The sequence below is a fragment of the Dryas octopetala genome, chromosome 5 (genome assembly GCF_963921425.1).
Source record: "Dryas octopetala chromosome 5, drDryOcto1.1, whole genome shotgun sequence".
Classification (NCBI taxonomy): domain Eukaryota; kingdom Viridiplantae; phylum Streptophyta; class Magnoliopsida; order Rosales; family Rosaceae; genus Dryas; species Dryas octopetala.
Window position 1 is genome coordinate 5,710,614 of NC_141370.1, and position 13,038 is coordinate 5,723,651.

General features: G+C 36.9%; 2 protein-coding genes across 2 annotated transcripts; one reads left to right on the forward strand and one right to left on the reverse strand.

Moving 5' to 3' along the window:
- Positions 1–613: 613 nt before the first annotated feature.
- On the reverse strand, positions 614–8,028 carry LOC147283755 (DNA glycosylase superfamily protein). Its single transcript, XM_086244216.1, has 3 exons — positions 5,585–8,028; positions 1,379–1,575; positions 614–934 (listed from the first exon to the last, which is right to left on the reverse strand). Exons 1-3 carry the CDS (start codon positions 7,907–7,909, stop codon positions 817–819), a joined length of 2,640 nt encoding a protein of 879 aa, XP_086100342.1. The 5' UTR covers positions 7,910–8,028; the 3' UTR covers positions 614–816.
- A 3,467-nt stretch (positions 8,029–11,495) lies between these two features.
- LOC147283756 (uncharacterized protein At2g29880-like) lies at positions 11,496–12,565 on the forward strand. The gene is made up of 3 exons (XM_086245581.1): positions 11,496–11,648; positions 11,987–12,251; positions 12,372–12,565. The coding sequence occupies exons 1-3, from the start codon at positions 11,496–11,498 to the stop codon at positions 12,563–12,565; spliced, it is 612 nt and encodes a 203-aa protein (XP_086101707.1).
- The last annotated feature ends 473 nt before the right edge of the window (positions 12,566–13,038 follow it).

Here is a 13,038-nt window from a genome sequence, read left to right on the forward strand (position 1 = left end):
TGTGAGAACAAGACATAAATAAGAAAGAAAGTGATGAAGGAGGACTAAAAGTTAAGGCATGGTTTTCTGGCATACACTCAGGAGCCAGTGAGGTCAAACAAAATTGGTCCCAAAACCCATGAATGAATTGCAACCATTGGAGTTGGGCCTGCCTGCCACATCACACAAAAAATCCACAATTGCCTTTGCTTAGTTAGTTATAAAATTCCTCAAATCACTGGTTTTTGGGAGGGACAACCACATTAGAATTACCCTTTTTGGATGATTTATTGCTATTTTTGCCGGTCAATGACTCAGTCATGGTTGTTGACTATTGACTTTAATTACAGAATCATGGTTAATTGTTGACTGCCCAAAAAAACAAAAACAATATTCTGGTTGTTACTTGCTGGTTTCATTAGCTTTTTTGGTCTCTTTCCTTGTGCGTGCAAAATAAACCCTTTATATACATCGATCCAGAACACTTCCACAAGGTTATTTTCTGAAGAAACACAGTGAACACTACAGCATACTTGTCTTTGAATTCCACGCTAAAACAAATATTTAATCATCAAAGACATTTGAATCTTGGCTAAAATATTTATGCATGAAACACTAAATTGTCTGTAAAAAAAATTTCAGGACAAGCAGCCATTCCTTTAAGTTACAAAGCTAAAAAGAAAAGTATGCCTACTTACAAAAGGTTCCCAAAATTCATAAATTTATAAAAAAAAAAAAAAAAAAAAATCTAGAAGCATGACACCCTAGTGTAAAAACCTATACACGTAAGTTTTAAACAAAAAGTCCCTGCTCTCAAACAAAACTGTTAACTGCCTCTTACAATGTATGTCTAATCCTGCAGAGAAAATCCCAATAATAATTTAGCATGTGGTCAGTAGGTCTCACTCGGTCCCACTTTCCTGTGCAAAATATTGCATATGCATCAGCTGCATACCTAGCCCAAAAAAAAGGGGAAAATTCAATTTCCACAAGATAAAGTTCAATAGCTTGTATGACATTGGAAGAGAATGGGAGGGGGGGGGTGAAATTGGCTCCTCTAGAGTTTGGGGACAACTCCTATAGTTTTGGACTCGACAAAATCTCAAACATTGATAAGACAATGAACATTTCACACTGTGCCACATCATGCATTTGAGGTCATCAAACATAGAGGTTGGATTGCTGAATCTTGGTCATTAATGAAAGAAAAATAGAAAAGAAAAAAACACTGTTTATGTCTTTTGTCATGTCATGCAAGCTATATTGGAGGCCCTTTTATCCAGGCTTGGCAGGTTATGGTGTTATTTTAACATATGAATATAGCATTACCAAACAAACAGGAATAATAAAAACAGAAAAAGAATAAGAAAATAAAAGGATCAAAAATTAGCCAATTTACTTGCCAACACCATGCAACTCAGTTACATGGGTCCATCTTTCCCCCAAATACTCCTCAGAGAAACGCTTTAACATCACTGCCCTTTTCTTTTGTAGACCAAGAGTTTGTATAATATTTTCTATATCCTCTGTGGCAGTCTCAGTTGCAGCAATTGCATTGGGACACAAAGTGAAGAGATCTGATATAACTCTTTTAGCCTGCATTGAAAAGTATAATCCATCAAGAAATTCAGACATAAAAATAGCAAGGAAAAAGAATCAATCTCCACATCTTTCCATACCATTGATAATCCATCATTTTCAAAAGAGTATCAAACGTCAAAATCATTATTTTTATCCACAGTCTAACACAAGATCAAGGATCGCATGAAACCACACCACGGATCCATTATATTCAAGTATAAAGGAAAAGCCCAAACCAAAGAAACATAACTTAGGTTAGTGATTTCAGTGTAATTTATATATTTAACAAAAACAAAATTTATAATTATACTGTACTTATGTGGCAACCTAGACTGCACAATTAACAAATAGCAACCATATCATTTCATAAAGATTACAAAACAGCCACCTTTATAAATGATATTGAACAGTTAGAATTGCAACCCTATTAGATTGAAAATTCTAACAGTCAATGTCCTGCATCTTTTTTTTCTGACAGCAATAAATTGTTTATCAATGGAAAGCCTAGTTGTCTCCCTGAATGATAAGGAACTTTCCAGAAATGTGGCTAAACTTCCGTTTTCCAGTCTCTAATCACAAATCAAAGTCATAAGTGATGCCCAATATCAGTTTAATTTAAGATGCACGCTACCCTAGTCCTATCCAAGACTTCTGAAGAGTCTGTCACAGTGGTACCAAATTGACAAAGACCAGGATGTTATGATGCCAAAACTGACATAGCACCACACTTTAGGTTATAATCTATTTACCTATCATTTTTTTTTTTTTTTTTTATGTTGGCTAAATCAGCAGAAAAGAGGTTGGTTTAATGGTTTATTGGGCTAATGTGAGGATTCACCAATTATGGATCAACAACGGTTGAAAAGTATCCAATCTAAGGTCTGAAAGGTTGCAGGAAGTGTAATGGATGCTGCAAAAAAATTTGGGGTTAGAATCCTCTGATTGTGATATTCAAGACCTGAATGGTGTGAGAAATTCTGAGGTTATTGTTCCAATAGGAATGGAAAGGACACATAATTCATACAGAATTGAAAGAGCACCAGAAGGTATTAAAGTGAAGACAATAAATAATTCAAGACTGCAGAAATATGAAACAAGTCTAAAGTGATCTAAATATAAGCACAAGAAGTTACTTGATTAATATAGAAAATCATCAGAAATCTTTCAAAAACTTTCAAATTTCAGCATCCTTGAAATCAAACCAAATTTCGAAGCACTTCACTTTTTTAGTTATCATCCTATTAAATTCTTGATCATTTTGCAACTCTTTTGTTGCAGGGATTGTAAGATTTGAAATGGAAAGCAGATAAAGAGTATTTTAAAAGCTTGTGGGTCACAGGGAAGATGGTAGTAAGTAGTAAATGGATCATAGGTGGCGTTTTAACATGATAGTTTAATAATTTTTTTCGGGAAAAAAAAAAAAAAAACCAAGATGGTAGCGTGGCAACAGCCCTGCACAAAATCAAATTATAAGTAGGGCAAATCTAGGCATCACATATGGATTTTCGTGGGATCATACCTTATTTAAGGCACATCACAGATGACACAAGAAAGCAACACTGGATAGAGATATCAACTAGAAAAATTTGTTCAGATATTTTAATGCAATCACAGGTCTGTTGCTGTAAGACAGAAGCATACCCAAGAGAAACTCTCACATCAGAAATCTCTGAATAATATTATGCCAAAAACTGTCTATTACAACCTAAGCCTTAAGCTTATATATAGGGAAAACATAAACCTAAGATAACTAGGAAAAGCATAAACCTAAGATAACTAGGAAAAGCATAAACCTAAACTAACTAGGAAAACATAAAGTAAAATTACCTTAAAAGACCTAATGAAATAAGGAAACTAGACTCTAAATCCAGCTAGGAAATAAAAATTAAAAAGCTACTAAAAAATAATAATAAGTCTTGGAACCCTAGGAGATGCTCCTGCATCATCTGTACAAATGCTACCGAAAAACGCATGACAGATAATGATCCAGGTCCCCAAAGGGCACCCAGCCACTAATGGCAGTACGAAGCTTGATAAAGTAGAACAAAATTAATGAGGCATGGTAGCAAACGGCTGCAGTTGGTCATCACTTTCAAATGTGACATATTCAACTATTTTTAACAAAGTCATACATATTGATAAGGCTGTTGGATGTCACACAAGCATGGGAGGCAACAATTTCTTAGCAAAATTTTAGGGGGAGCAGAAACATTAATGACAGAAGAAAAGTTTAAATCTACCAAGCTCCCAGTGGACAAAATGATTTTAGGTGAATATAAATAAGCGTTAAGCTCACAATCAAAGAACACTCCAGAACTCAGGCTACTACTCTTTTTCCCCTTGCTTTCGCCCTTCTTGTGGTTAATAGGGCATTCAGAACTCTTTGTGTAGAGCTAACCATGACAAATTTTCAGGGTGACCAACAAAGAGTTGCAGTAGAACCTCAACTTTGATTTTTCCTAAGTGTGAGAACCCAAGTGAATGAACCAATTAACTAGCATCTAGGGGTTGAGGTACAGACTCACAGTTGCAGCAGAAGCTACAAAATAGGGGTACTACTTGCAAGCATTTGACGACCTCTTAGCTAATGTATCAGACAGCATATCCATAAACACAACAAATGTATGTCAGAATTACACAGAACAAACTCATAGATTGGACACAGAAGTTGGTAGATGATGCTTGTTACTTGCACTCTTGGCTAGGAAATGTAATATTGCAGTTTCCAGACTTGTGAATCCAAGACTCCAAATAGAACTGCTTCCTCTACAAAATCTGTAATTCATGTTTATATCATTAATTTTCACTCATTGCAAATTGTCGTTCCGTTTTGATATATTCACGGATCAATTTCACATAAAGTGCCTTTCTTCACTCAGGCAAGTATAACAGGGAATACAAGGACCTAAGCGCCTTGAGAGAACCTTTGCATTTGGAAATTGCATATATTAAATCCAAATAGAAATAAACAGATGGCTTATACTAAATGTTGCCTACGCCCATGACATTAACAACCAATTTATGGCACAACAAAGAGAGCAACAAAAGCCTTGTCCCAATTATCTGTGTTGGCTGCATGAATCCAGGTCTTCCCTTCTGTCTTATCCTAGGCAATTGAGTGACTCAAAAGTCCATGATGAAAGCATTCAGTAAAATTCTGCATTGATGAGAAGAGCTAAACGTTCTATGCTAATTGTTTTACGGCTGAATCTAATATTGATATAATAAAAGATGGGGGAGAAGCTACTAGCCTTCCTGAAAATGTGAGGATAAGAGTGGAAATTTGACAATGAAAGCTAACTGCAGATATTGCCCATTCATAATGGAATTAAGCAATAGCATATACCTGTGGTATTCAAAGGCAGACTATACTATAGTAGATTTTATCCAATAAATTATTGCAAAATTACTACTTAAATACTTATTGTGTCTTGATGGCATCAATGGCCTGCTTGAGTGTCTTCAACTCCTCATAAACTTAAGATTTAAATTTCCCATACTGACTTTCAATGCAATTGTATTCTAATTTAATTATACAGAATTAGTGTTTGGAATTAAAATAAAACTCCCATCCCTCCCTAAGGACAGGTGTAGAGAAACTAAAATTGTAAGTTGAAGTTTATAATCTTGAAATTTTTTTTCCATTCCTAACACACGAAGGCTGTGTATAATCATTACCATACAATATATGATTCAAAAAGAATCTAATTTATTAGGAACTCATATTGCAATAATTTTAGTCAATTTCCATTTGGATGTCATTCTACTAACTACTCAATTGTCAATGTTCAGTACTTTAAAACCATGAAGTTCCTAACAAGACAGGAAAATTACTAACATACCATGATGTTAGCAACATAAATAAAAGCATAAAGCTGAGCAAACATCTACCAAAAGATACAAAGAATAGGCAGAAAACACATTTTTGGTAAGGAATGGCACTATTCCTTACAGTAATCCAAATCTCCAATAATATATGGATAATCAAGTAGTCAAACAATGAGAATATATAAAGAAACAAGACCTGCAATCCTGTTGTCCGATTAAGGAGCATGCATATCACCAATACTCTCCAAGGATCATGGAAATGATCCTCTTGGAGGAGACCAACTTCAGAGTGAGGAGGAATCCATGTGTTATCTGCAGTTTTCTTTCGGTATGCTTCGTCTTTCTTCTGGGAAGCAGAAAGAGAAGTCTTAACTATCAGAGATCTCTTACGCCTCTTTTTACTTTCCAACAAGTGGCAATCTGCATTTTCTTCTTCTTTGGATTCTTTCTGAAAGTAAGGAGACAGCTTCACAGAGTTGGAACAAGTTTTTGAACACCGTTTAGGTGGTTTAACTTTTGTATCCTCACCCTCATTTACCACCACTTCTTGCACTCTTGAGGTTTGGAAGTAAGGGGAAACCTTTTCCACATGGGCTATTCTTTTCGGATTTTCATTTTTCTTCCTCGTCTTGGAAGAAACCTTCACAGACTTAGAATGAGTTTCTTCCTCTTGTTGGAAGAAACCATTTGCACTATCTTCTTTGGATTCTTTCTGAAAGTAGGGAGACACCTTCACAGAGTTGGAACTTGTTTTTGAACACTGTTTAAGTGGTTTAACTTTTGTATCCTCACCCTCATTTACAACTACTTCTTTCACTCTTGCGGTTTGGAAGTACGGGGAAACGTTTTGGACTTCCAAATGTGCTATTCTTTGCAGATTTTCGTTTTTCTTCCTCCTCTTGAAAGAAACCTTCACAGACTTGGGACAAGTTTCTTCCTCCTCATGGAAGAAACCATCTGCATTATCTTCTTTGGATTCTTTCTGAAAATAGGGAGAGACCTTCACAGAGTTGGAACTAGTTTTTGAACACCATTTAGGTGGTTTAAGTTTGGTATCCTCACCCTCATTTACCACCGCTTCTTGCACTCTTGAGGTTTGGAAGTAAGGCGAAACATTTTGGACTTCCACTTGTGCTATACTTTGCGCATTTTCATTTTTCTTTCTCCTCTTGGAAGAAACCATGTGATATTCTGCACTATTCTGATGCACTTTCTCTTCAATGAAGCTTCCACAGGTGCTTGGCATCGTGGCATGCTCCTCAACTGAGTTCCTGCCACTCTCTCTAGCTAGAATGGAAGAATTGATAATGTTATTAATTGGGAAGTCGGCTGTTGTTTCCTTATGATATTTTTTCTCCTCATCCTTCTCTTGATCCACCACTTGTTTGTTCATAATACTAGTTCGACTTGGAGAATGAGTTTGCACCTTTGTGACCATCTTATGTTTGTCATTCCGTGCGTTGGTCATGCTAACACCACCTCCCGTATAAACAAATTGCGAAAGCACATCCTCAAGTTTCAAAATCTCATTATAATTACATTGATTAGCCTTTCTTTGGTGATTGAACTCTGATTTGTCTTCCACATTCCTTTTGTTCTCCCTTACTACCGCAACGACATTGACAGCACCAATTGTGTTACAGTTTCCCCTCTCCTTCTTCTTTTTCTTCTTTTTCTTTACAATGCCATTACCACCTAATACCTCCACTGAATTCACATCATCATTGGCTACACCACTACCTGTTTGTAATTCCATACTTTGATCCTTGTGAATGGGTTCCGTAGCAGTCACATTGCTGTGACTTGTACTTTTATCATGTTCATCTTCATTTGGTCTCCTACTCCTCTTCTTTTTGACGCTGCTAATACAATCACAAAACTCATTGTCAGATACACCCACATTGAAATTTACTTGTTCCTTTTTCTTCGTTTTATTCTCAGTTGCAGTCTCCGCTACAACACTCACAATGTCTGACTCTGAATTGGGAGAAGAGGAGGTTGCGAAGAATATCTTACCATTTTTGTCTCTATCTCCTCCTCGATTCTGAAAATACGGAGAAACCACCCGCTCCCGCTGTGCCACGCGACGTCGTTTTGGGGCTTTCCTTGTCCTCTTGTGGTCGTCGGCATTGGCATACACAAACCCATTTGCAGATGAATCATCAAATTCAAGACCAGGAGCACAACACAAAATGGGTGGTGGTGATGAATCAATTTGAGCCTTCTTTCTCCTTTTCTTTTCCTCACTCTTCTCCTTCATTGGGTTTTCCTCTTCCACTTCCTCATGGGTTTGGCTTTGAACAGGTCCACTGAAGATGGAGAAATTCGCATAACCCTTGCCCTCCCCTTTTTTCTTCTTCTTACGACCCACCGCATCTTCAATCAACGACGTCTTTTCAACCACTAACGAAACAGGAGGCAGAACCTGCTTTTTATTCTTCTTCTTCTTCTTCTTTAGCGGCTCTTCTTCTTGTTGTTGTGGGTACAATTGTGAATATCGTTCCCTCTCGCCTTCCTCCATTTCCCACTTTCTCGTCACAGCGGTTCAACTCCACTTCTGTCTTCTCACCTCGACTTTTGAAGCTTTGACTCCATTATTTGTAGAACAATGCTTGTGAGCTGCTTCATAGGGGTGATCAAAATCCAATCCAATCCGTTCAAAGTTCAAACCCACCAATTCAATTTGATCGATTTCCATGACTTTGCGGATTGGATGAGATCCCAAAATTATAAAATTGATTTTTTCTTTTTTGTTACGTAAGAGGAATCCAAGACATAGTCTAATCATAACACCTATCTCAATTACTTTCATCACTTAGTTAACCTAAGTCTTTAAGAAAAAAATAATAAATTACTCTCAATTCTTGTTTTTGAAAAGTTTTTAACTACAAACCTAACCAATTAAAAAATTTAAGTGCAAGTTTAATCTCTCGAGAAACACTTGGAGCTCCGAGAGCACAACAGAGTTTTCCTTAAAGTTTACGCTCTTCAAGACACTCTGGGCCTAGTCTCTCTAACTAAGAAGCGGGCTAGACTAATCTCTCCAAACCCGTACAAGTCTTCACAAAAAAGGTCCTAACATAAATTGGCGACTCTGCTAGGGACTAGGCTGTGATTCTTATTATGGCTCCACCCCGCAACAACAAGAAGAACAAGAACAACAATGATCGCAACACGATACTCTCTTAAGAGCAGCCAGAGCATGGAGACTCCATCTCTAGACAAAACGACTCCGCCCATCATGAGGAAGAGCTAGTGGAGGATGTGGAATATACCATTCCAGACATTGTGCAAACTCTCCACTCCTTGGGACGTGCACAAAAGGAGATAATGGACAGTGAAAGAACTCCAAAATTCTCTATCCACAGCCAAGCCAAACGGCCATAATGACGAACCTCCTCGTGAGAAGGTCCCTCATGAAAACTTCACAGCTAAAGGATCCACGCACAAAGAACCCTATTTTGTCACCTAAGAGGATGTCCTCACCATGCTGAAAAAAGAACTCCACAAGACTTCCGAAGATTGGAAGTACATTCCTCAACCACCTTACCCAGCAAGCTTGCTTCAACTTCCTTACCCAAAAAACTATGAAATGCCCACTTTTGTCCTTTTTGATAGGAGGAAAGGCAGTCCAAAGGAGCACATAAGCCGCTTCATTGATGCACTTGAGCCTCATGACGGTGACTACAACCTTTGTCTCCGAGAGTTTTCAAAGACGTTTACCGATCGTGCCTACACGTGGTACACTACCCTAGCGCCATGCTTCATTTAGAAATGGGAAGAGATGACAAGAAAGTTTTACAAAAAGTACTTTCAACACGAGGAGAAGGTCACCACAACCCAATTTAACAATACCTGTCAAAAATCCAGAGAACATCTAGTTGGACTTGAAAGTAGGACCCACTATAGAACATCCAGGCTACAGGCATACCAACATCAAGGATCATGAAATCTGGAATCACTATAGGAGGTTTTGGAAGTGGAAGTGAAGACACCATGGGGTATATATAGTTGGACCCATTCGATCTTTGACCAAATTCCATGTCCTAGATGCTTCGGTTGCTTATCACGCTTTTCTTGGACGAACCTAGATTAACAAGCATAAGCTCATTGGTTCTATCTACCATCAGTGTGTAAAGGGACGGTTAGGGTTAAGGCACATCCACATACCAAACAACCAAATGCCTTTCAACCAGGAGGAGGCTCACTACACTGAAGCTCAGTTCTACAATGATTTCACCCAGGAAAATAATAATCCCTTGAAAGTTTCTGGTACACCTCTACCTTCCTGGTCTCATATTCGAGACCTGAACGATGAAGAGCTCATGACCATCTTTGACCAAGAAAAGTGCATGCATGGAGGAAGTAGTGCTTATGCCTACGTCCCACCTCAATGCTTCATAATTGCCCTTCCAGAAGGACGTGTAGCCTACCGATTATGACGGGTTGCGCGGCCTAACTACGCTTTGTAGAAAGGCCCTAAGACTGGAGGAGAAAGTGTCGTGGGATATATGTGTGCTCAGACCAAGGAACTTGAAGGGTCTCCCACGGCACAAAAACCATGTGCCCTTCAAAAGACTATGCTTGCACCAAAATGTATGCAAGACCGTTCCAGCACCGTCACAGAGAAACTAGAAGAAATTGATCTCAGTGAAAACTCACCGTCAAAAGACTAACTACACAATTTATGATTCCTATTCTCAATGGCCCAATTAAAACATGCTCATGGTTGATCATAAACAAATTCTAATGCCAAAATCACAATACCCAAATCCTAATCAATTATCAAGCACATAGAATTTAAGGGGGGTGTACTCAATCTAAACGTTTAATGACTTTTAAAGACTTAAGAAGTCAGGGGTACTCAATCAAGAATTTTATAGACTTTAAAAAGTCTATAAAAGTCTGGGGGTACTCATTCAAGACTCTTTAAAAGTCTATAAAAGTCATATAGTACTCAAAATGTCAATGACTTTCAAAGAGTTCTCAGGTTAATAGACTTTGAAAGACTTTTGGGCTTTAGGTATAAATACCAAACCTCCTGATTTCTCTCAAATTCCCCTCACTGACTTTTGACGTGAAACAACGTGGTAAGATGAACAGGCGCACAACACTTCTTTGAAAGGAAGGAGGACACCAAACGTTGTTGAGGGAGGAAGCCATAGCTTGATTTCACGGTTATTTCTCATCGACCAACACCATTCTTTCTCATCCAGAGCTTTGATTTCACGGTTATTTCTCTTCATCTTTTGCACAGATTCATTGGGTAGTATATAGTTTTCTCATCTCTTTCATGGGTTGCTAGTTTATAGTGATAGTTATGCTTGATTTCAACTTGATTATAGAAAAGAGATAAGAGTTTGGGTGGGTTAGATAAGTGCTATGTCTTTCTTTCTTTGTATAAATTTTTTTTTCTGGCCTGTTTGTTATGCTTCGTTGATGGTGTTATTCTTGTTTTGTTTGTTAAATTGTTTGTTATTTCCTGATTTTGATGTTTATTTCTTTGGATATGATGGGCTTAGGGTTTATGGGTGCCTTGCAAATATGTTGGATTTAGGATATATGTTTTTTGCTACATATGATGGGTTTATGGTCTATGGATATGATGGGTGTTGACACTATAGCAGAAAGATACGATACTTATGTATTTTTTGATGATCTTTTTTCTCATTTATTGATCTAACCTATTAGTGTGTAAATTGCAATTCGTTTTTGACAAGTTAATTCTCAACTAGTTTCTTTAGAAATCATGTATCCTTTTCTTATATGTTCATGTACATTAGTGATATAGAAAACAACAAGCTAGGTGTTGCTTTTTTAAAGCTCTAACCATAGCATATCATCATATCATTCATCAACGTACAATACTAGTGTACTAGCATGTTGAAATATCAGAAGTGTTAGTGCAGTTGCAATGTATGATTGAGCCTGGTGTTTCTTTTTTCTTTTTTCATATCTTTCTTCTTCTTTTTTTTTGGATGAAAGTGATTATTGAAGGCAAATAATATTTGGTGTTTAGAGTTATTTCTTGCAACTTGTTTTGTTTTCTTATGTTAATTTTTAGTTATTAACACTTGGCATGTAAAATATAGCTAGTAATATTATTAATGGGAGATTCACAACAAGGAAACGTCAAAGGAAATGGCAGAGTTACGGAAAAATATAAAATATGGACGGTGGAAGAGAGCAATGAATTGCTAAAGCTCATGGTTGACGCCGCCAATCGTGGATGGCGTGATAGTAATGGCTTATTGAGCAAGGTAACTGTAGAGAAAAAGATACTTCCTGCTCTTAATGGAAAACTCAACTGTCAAAGGACTTAATCACAATATCTAAGCCGATTGAAATAGTATGAACATCGATACCAGTACTTTTCTGAGCTTATGCGTCATAGCTTTGGGTTTGGATGAGACCTTGTGATAAATAAGTTCATTGCTAGTGACGAAGTTTGGAAAGATTACTTTAAGGTGAGCTTCTTGTATATATTAAAAAAAAATGCATATATAGTTTATTATTATATGTTGCATATATTAACATTTGTTATATTTTTATTCTTTGCTAGTCTCATCCTATCCATAGAAGTTATCACACGTAAACTTTTCCTGACTATGAAGATTTGAGAATTGCAGTCGGAAATGGAACTGCTGTTGGGAGACACTCCATTGGATTAGGTGATGATACTGAAGCAAGAACATTTGGAGTAAAAGAAAGTAGAGATGTTGGGATAGATGACTTAATATATGATCATGGTGCTATGGCATTCATACTAAGTGAGCATGAACCTTTAGATCAAGAACCATCTCCCAGGCAATCAACTCCACCATTACCCTCTCAGCCCATGAGTTCAGATGTTCCACCAACAAGTAGAAAATGAAATAGAGCTGAGTATGAAGGGAATCCTACCCCATTTGAGAACAACACTCAATCTGATGTTATAGACATACTAGTTCATTCCATTGATTCAATTGCTACTGAATTTCAAGGAATTCATAGCCTATTGCAAACAAGGGAAAAAGAGAATAGTTGTTGGGATGCTATCAAGGAGATCCCAAACTTAGATAATCGTGCTCACTTTAAGGTGCTTAATTTGCTTAATACTAGAGCAAAGAAAATTGAATTCTTGAAGATGACACATGAAGAGCGGTCGGATTGGACATTTTTCGAATTGATGGAATGAGTGGTTCTTTTGGAGATGAAATTGTTGAAATGAGTACTTATTTTAGAGATGAAACTATATGGTTTTGCATATGTTTGAATTCACTAAACTTTTGGAATAGACTTATGTATGAATTGTGTAACATTTTGGAGTAGCAATGCATACTATTGCTTTTGGTTTTTAATTAATTGTTATTAGTTGTATTCGGTTATTTTTTGTTTTTTGTTTTTTTTTTTTCATCTGGAATGGGTCTGTTATGCTTGCTTTGAAAAGTTTTCTTGTTTACTGTTTTTTTTCATAACTGTGATGTTTTTATTATATGATGGATGAAACTAGTTTTACACTATGGGAGTTTAATTGGCACAACTAGTTTTAAACTATGAATGTTTATTTCTTGTTTCTGCATTACTTCTAAACTATTGAGCCTAGGCAGACACGTGATTGGAGTGATAAAATTGACATAAGGTTTTTTAGTCTGGTGGTTGGTCAATGAA

What these genes read in the sequence shown, in the direction of transcription:
- LOC147283755 (XM_086244216.1), bottom strand. Translation starts at nt 7,909, where the DNA reads ATGGAGGAAGGCGAGAGGGAACGATATTCACAATTGTACCCACAACAA. An exon ending in ATCGGACAACAGGATTGCAG is followed by an intron (nt 1,576 to 5,584) that starts GTCTTGTTTCTT and finishes TTTTCAATGCAG; the next exon opens with GCTAAAAGAGTTATATCAGA. An exon ending in GAGTTGCATGGTGTTGGCAA is followed by an intron (nt 935 to 1,378) that starts GTAAATTGGCTA and finishes TTTTTGGGCTAG; the next exon opens with GTATGCAGCTGATGCATATG.
- LOC147283756 (XM_086245581.1), top strand. Translation starts at nt 11,496, where the DNA reads ATGGGAGATTCACAACAAGGAAACGTCAAAGGAAATGGCAGAGTTACG. An exon ending in GTAATGGCTTATTGAGCAAG is followed by an intron (nt 11,649 to 11,986) that starts GTAACTGTAGAG and finishes CACACGTAAACT; the next exon opens with TTTCCTGACTATGAAGATTT. An exon ending in TTCAGATGTTCCACCAACAA is followed by an intron (nt 12,252 to 12,371) that starts GTAGAAAATGAA and finishes CTGAATTTCAAG; the next exon opens with GAATTCATAGCCTATTGCAA.